Consider the following 6,765-nt stretch of genomic DNA (forward strand, 5'->3'; position numbering starts at 1 on the left):
CAGTTAAATTAATAAAACTTATGGAAGATGATTTGTAATATTAATTTCCAAACGTATTGTCGAGCTTTCGTTTTATAAGAAAATAAATATAATTCATCATTACTGCCCTTTTAATACATACTTTAATTAATTTAGTCTAAAGTTTTTATAATGATTGGCAAACATCGCATTCTCCAAGCAAGATGTCATAAATTTAACCCCAACTATAAAGTATCATAACCTCCAAAGAAAAAAGGGAAAAAAAGTCCATAAAAAATGACATACGATTAATCGATTTTAACCATAGACTGTATAAAAAACTGATTTTAATGTGAACACTTCGTCAACTCGTACTCGCAGTTTTGATCCTAATATAAAAAATATAATATTATTAATAATATAATAATAATTTGTCAGTGTCTCGGCGCGAACAGCAGGCGGCGCTACTCCTTCGAATGAACGGATCAAATTTCACAGAACTATTACGATTCGTTTAACATAACTTCACTACCTACAGTTTATAAATAACTTAGTACTTATTTTGTCTAAATGTGACAGTCTATTTCTCTCTCACTTTCTAATTTTCGGTTGTAGAAAAACTCTGTTTATACTTACATCCAATAATCTTTATTTAAAATAATTATGCGCTATACGTATTCTGCGAATTCTTGGGCTTTTATTATGTCGAGTTCTCTGGCGCTGGTTTCCGGTTACTCAGACACAGCAGCAGCATGGGACCAGGAGCGAAGATAAACAGACCCAAAACTGTGAGTTTCTGCTTCAAAATCATTCGCTTCAGTTCATAAGTGTGTGTTTCTCTCATGTTCACGCCTCCTGTTTGATATTTACTTCGTCAGACTTATTCAGATTCTGATTTTAAACGCGTCGCAGAAGCACGTCTCTTCATCACGTGGCTCTGAGGCTATACATGTGTGCTATTAACTAGTAATACAGCTAAATAAAGAAAATAAAACTGACAATGAAGTTAAAGTGTCCTTTTCGAGTTTTAATCAGGGTTCTGGATCTCCAAACTGAAGCGAGAGTGTGAGTCAGATTTCGTGTGTGATGTTCTACAGGAACTCGCCAAGAATCTGTTCAAGAGACGCAGAGTTCTGAGTCTAGAGAAGAGACGGAAGAAGAGGATCGTAGGAGCCGTGATCGACCGAGACATCATCACCAAACACCACCTGAAGAAGAGGAGGTGTGTACAGACACACACACACACACACCACCTGAAGAAGACGAGGTGCACACACACACACACACACACACAGTTAGTGCTCTTATCTGTTCGTCTGTGTGTGACAGCTCCAGCTCCAGAGCTAACATCACTCTCTCGGGGAAGAAGAGGAGGAAGCTGATCAAGCAGCTGGCACACATGGAGCGAGAGAAGATCGCGGAGGAAGGTACGGTGATTCTGTGCAGCTGCAGCGTCTCTGTCTCCACACACACACCTCACACACACTTCTTCTGTTCACAGCGGAGACGCAGAAGAAACTCCCGGCTCCTGCCACAAACAAACCCAAGAGAACCAGAAGAAGAAGAAGAGCAAAGAAACAGACAGAAATGATGGATGTGGAGTAGAGCAGATCACAGTGCCTGGTGTACATCTGTTACTACACCAGTGTGTGTGTGTGTGTGTGTGTGTGTGTGTGTGTTGAAAAAAAGAATAAACTTTGTGTAAGATTAATTTAGTGTCATAAAGTGGATCTGCACAACATCTGCGTTTTCAACACTTATGATAATCAGAAATGTTTCTTGAGCAGTAAATCATCATATTATTCTGATTTGTGAAGATCATATGACACTGAAGACTGGAGGAATGATGCTGAAAATACAGCGGAGCATCACAGAAATACATTACACTTTAACACAGATTCACACAGAAAACAGATGGTTTACTTTAGAATATTAGGCAAGGCAAGTTTATTTATATAGCACATTTCGTACACAATGGTAATTCAAAGTTCTTTACATAAAAGAAAGTAAAATAATCATGAAGAAAAATAATAAAAATAAAACAAGCAATTTTAAAACTTTTAAAATGAATAATAATAAAACAGTGAAAATATAGTTCAATCAGTTCGGACATTGCACCGTGTTCATTCAACAAATGCACAGTTAAACAGATGCGTTTTGAGTCTAGATTTAAATGTGACTAGTGTTTTAGCACATCTGATCTCTTCTGGAAGCTGATTCCAGCTGCGGGCAGCATAGAAACTAAAGACGGACTCCCCTTGTTTTGTGTGAACCCTTGGTATTTCTAACTGACTTGATCCTAGTGATCTGAGTGCTCTGTTAGGTTTATATTCAGTGAACATATCTGAAATATATTTCGGTCCTAGGTCATTTATTGACTTATATACGAGTACTTTAAAATCAATCCTAAATGTAACTGGAAGCCAGTGTAAGGACCTGAGGACTGGTGTGATATCCTCAGATCTTCTGGTTCTGGATGAGCTGCAGCTGTCTAATGGTGTTTTTGGGAAGGCCAGTGAGGAGCCCATTACAATAGTCCACCCTGCTGGTGATAAAGGCATGAACAAGTTTCTCCAAGTCTGGACTGGAAACAAAACATCTAATTCTTGCAATGTTTTTTAAATGATAGTATGCTGATTTAGTTACTGCTTTGACATGACTACTGAAACTAAGGTCTGTCTCCAGAATCACACCAAGATTCCTGACTTGATTTTTATTTGTTTGACCCCTAGAGTCAAGGTATGCATTCACCTTGAGAACTTCATCTTTGTTTCCAAATGCAATGACTTCAGTTTTTTCCTTGTTTAACTGAAGAAAGTTCTGGCACATCCAACTATTCATTTCATCAATACATTGCAGGGTTGCCAACTCTCACTCATCTGCGTGACACTCACGCTTGGACTTCAGCATGAGATTGATGCTGAAAGCGTGAGTGTCACACCAGATGCGTGAGAGTTGGCAACCCTGTCATTGGCAGAGGGAGTCAATGAGGCTGTAGTCATTTGGAGATAAGGCTAGGTAAATCTGGGTATCATCAGCATAGCTGTGATAGGCAGTTTAGTTATTTCTCATTATTTGACTCAGTGGAAGCATATACAGGCTAAACAAGAGCGGTGCAAGAATCGAGCCTTGTGGGACTCCGCATGTCATGGACGTCCACTTAGACTTATGCTCTCCTAGACTCACTTCTAAGTGTGATCTGAACCATTTGAGTACCATCCCAGAAAGCCCGACACAGTTTTCCAGTCTCTCTAGTAGTATGTTATGATCGACAGTGTCAAACGCAGCACTGAGATCTAGCAATACCAGCACCCATATTTTTGCCAGATTCAGAATTTAAGCGAATATCATTTATTATCTTAATGAGTGCGGTCTCTGTGCTGTGATGCGGTCGGAAACCAGATTGAAAATTGTCCAGGTATCCATTTGAGTTAAGTATTTGTTCAGCTGATTAAAAACTACCTTTTCTATAATTTTGCCTATAAAAGGAAGATTAGATATTGGTTTGAAATTGCTCAAAATTGTGTTATCAAGATTGGTCTTTTTCAGGAGGGGCTTTACAACTGCAGTTTTTAGGGAGTTTGGAAATGTCCCAGAAAGAAGTGAGGCATTTACCACTTCTAAGAGATCTGCTTCTAAGCAGTTAAGCACACTGTTGAAAAAAGATGTGGGAAGTGTGTCAAGACAACAGGCTGAGGATTTTAGGTGCTGCACTATGTCTTCCAGAATTTTGCTATCAATCGTTTCAAAAATAGACATAGTATCTTTTTGATATTTTGGCCGAATCTGTCTGACCTCTGCATTACTTGAGGATGTGCTAATTGTCTTCCTGATAGTGATGATCTTCTCAGAAAAGAAGGAAGCAAACTCATAGCATTTGCTGTCTGAGAGCATATCACTGGGAATCTGACTTGGGGGGTTTGTCAGTCTCTCAACAGTGGCAAAAAGAGTACAAGTGTTATTTAAGTTACTGTTTATAAGGTTTGAGAAGAAGTTCTGTCTAGCTGTGGCTAGTTTCACATTAAAATCATGAAGGCTGTCTTTATAGATGCTATAGTGAATTTCAAGTTTCGTCTTCCTCCACATCCGCTCGGCGTTTCTGCATTGACTTTTCATAGTCTGAACTGCTGTTGATCTTCTCCAAACTGATTTCTGTCTGTTTGTTTTCTTACTGACTATTATTGGAGCAATATCATCAATAACATTCTTAACTTTTGAGTCGAAGGAATCAAGGAGAATATCAACAGACTCTGCAGAAATGCTTGGTGTTAAAGATAAAGCCTCCATAAATAGTGCACTTGTGTTCTCGTTTATGCATCTCCTTCTGACAGAGACAGATCTAGATTCAGTGGTAGCAGAGATCAATATATCAAAGAAAATACAGAAGTGATCAGATAGTGCTATGTCCTTAATAACAATGGATGAAATGTTTAGACCCCTACTGATGATTAGATCCAGAGTGTGTCCACCTTTGTGTGTGGGTCCATGCACATGCTGAGTCAGGTCAAAGGTGTTTAGAACCATTATCATTTCTTTTGTAGTTTTGTTTTCTGCATTATCTATGTGAATATTAAAATCCCCTGCAATTTCAAAACAGTAAAACACTGAGGAAATTATTGATAACATTTCTGTGACCTCTTCAACAAAGGCTGGAGAGTATTTTGGAGGCCTGTAAATAATAATAAACAGAATGCGTGGAGCACCTTTCAGCACAATCCCTAGATATTCAAAAGTTAAGTACTGACCAAATGACACTTGCATGCATTGATAGACATCTTTAAATAGAGCAGCTACACCCCACCTCTCCTAACAGTCCTGCAAACACTCATGTAAGTGAAGTTAGGAGGCGCTGCTTCATTTAGGATTGTTGCACTGCAGCTGTCTTCTAGCCATGTTTCATTTAGAAACATAAAATCCAGATTGTTTGTGGTTATAAAGTCATTGATTAGAAATGATTTATTTCTTAGTGAGCGAATGTTTAAAAGTGCTAGCTTGATGGCAGTGCTTGGTGTCTTTACATCAATCTTAGTTTAATGCATAATAGGCCGCAGATTAGATGAGTTTGCCCTTCGGCTTGAGAAGGCCTTAGACTTTCTATCACATGATAAAACTGAAATAGAGAAAGCTACAGGCACACTGGGTTCCCGCTTGTTCTGCAGGCATTTGTGAATGATGCGGTTATTATAGAGGGGACCCGACACATATCACTGAGAGCTGCTATCAGTTGTTTTTATTATTACAGTTTTTTATGTATTTTTGATCAAATGAAAGCAGCCTTGTTGAGCAGAATATATATATTAAATGTTAAACTATAAAGCTGGAAAATACTGCAAGTCAAACGCTTCTGCTGCAGATGTGTTCATGTTAGAGTCCAGCAGGCGGGAGTGACACGTAAACTCTGCAGAATCATGGGTAATGTAGTTTTAAAAGAATATGGCAGTTGAACATAAATGTAAAATTAATCAATATAACGCGGGCTATCTGCTTCAGCAAAGCATAAACCATCGATTAACATCCTCGCGGCTCATAGTAGCTATCATCTAAGGTTTATAAGTTAACTTAAGAAATATGAAGAAAATAAATCATTTGTTCTTCTGTTTAACTCGATATTAAACGCACTAATAAATCATAGAGAAGTTTCGTTATTTCTAATTACAATTCTATTTATTAAAACTCGTGAAGATGCTTCGCACTCCACCGAAATGTTACTTTAGTTATGGATGGGCTCTTCTTTAGCTTTTGTTTTATGATTTTAGTTTTTTGCAAAAAAAAAAAAAAAAAAAACGGTATTTATTATTACGCATTTATAAGTCATCTTTTTAATAGACTTAACTGTAATAATGATGTATCTCATACATGTTGACCAATAAATATCCAGCAATACATCATAAACATGACTGATTCACGGCTAGGGTTCATGACCTTATCTAACCTTTGCAATGAAGCACAGAGTAAAACTTGTTGAAAAGTTTGCAGACACATCCACGTAGTAAAACGTGTTACAAGCCTGATGACGTGAAACTTTAACAAGAACCAGTCATCTCCAACACATTCAGGAGCGGACAGACCGGAAGTACAGTCACTTCCGCTTCATTTCAGCTGCAGCAACGAAGAAATGAAAAGTTCACTCAGTTTTATTAAAAAAAGAAAAAAAAAGATAATTTCATTTGTCACATCAGCTTCGAGACGCGACTGAAGCTGTACACATCCGGTTTGTACAATGTTTTACATGAAAGCATTGAGTGAGTGAAACATGACTGATGAGAAACCAAATGTTGGTCATCTGTGAACACATCCTCGCAAAGCACCATGGGAACTAAAAACCAGCAACAATGACCAAAACCTGCGGTTATGAAAGTGAAACATTTAAAGTGATTCTGTAGTGAATTAATCGGCTCACTCTTTCAAAGTGCTTTAGACATTTCCCTACAACTCCAGCACATGGGGTCAGAGGTCAAACTCAGCCACGAACACTGCACTGATGAGTCTAACTGACAGTGACCACCGGCTGCTTCCTGTACACGGATCCTCACACACACACACACACACACAATCTGAACTGGTCCTGTAAAGTGCAGTTAAGAAAATGGAAACGCTGGTGTGAGCAGAATCATAAAGGAACTAAAAACATGGCATTACCCAGAAGCCCTTGGAGATCAGGACATTAAAGGGAGGTTTGGGACATGAGAGATTTGAAAAAGCTGTTTCTGACACACATCTGTGACTGAACTGAAGCTGCTTTCGTGAACATGGAGATGATCTGAAGGCAGCGTGTGACACACACCAACACAATTAGGACTGATGCAT

General features: G+C 38.4%; 1 protein-coding gene across 1 annotated transcript; it reads left to right on the forward strand.

Moving 5' to 3' along the window:
- Positions 1-644: 644 nt before the first annotated feature.
- On the forward strand, positions 645-1,632 carry LOC113086301 (uncharacterized protein C11orf98 homolog). Its single transcript, XM_026255387.1, has 4 exons — positions 645-746; positions 1,056-1,180; positions 1,288-1,385; positions 1,460-1,632. Exons 1-4 carry the CDS (start codon positions 711-713, stop codon positions 1,561-1,563), a joined length of 363 nt encoding a protein of 120 aa, XP_026111172.1. The 5' UTR covers positions 645-710; the 3' UTR covers positions 1,564-1,632.
- The last annotated feature ends 5,133 nt before the right edge of the window (positions 1,633-6,765 follow it).

This window comes from Carassius auratus, unplaced genomic scaffold, assembly GCF_003368295.1.
Source record: "Carassius auratus strain Wakin unplaced genomic scaffold, ASM336829v1 scaf_tig00043060, whole genome shotgun sequence".
NCBI lineage: Eukaryota > Metazoa > Chordata > Actinopteri > Cypriniformes > Cyprinidae > Carassius > Carassius auratus.

Excerpts from the sequence above, each read along its gene's own strand:
- LOC113086301 (XM_026255387.1), top strand. The coding sequence starts at position 711 with ATGGGACCAGGAGCGAAGATAAACAGACCCAAAACT. Across the intron at positions 747-1,055 it reads AGATAAACAGACCCAAAACT|GAACTCGCCAAGAATCTGTT; the intron begins GTGAGTTTCTGC and ends GATGTTCTACAG. Across the intron at positions 1,386-1,459 it reads AGAGAAGATCGCGGAGGAAG|CGGAGACGCAGAAGAAACTC; the intron begins GTACGGTGATTC and ends TTCTGTTCACAG.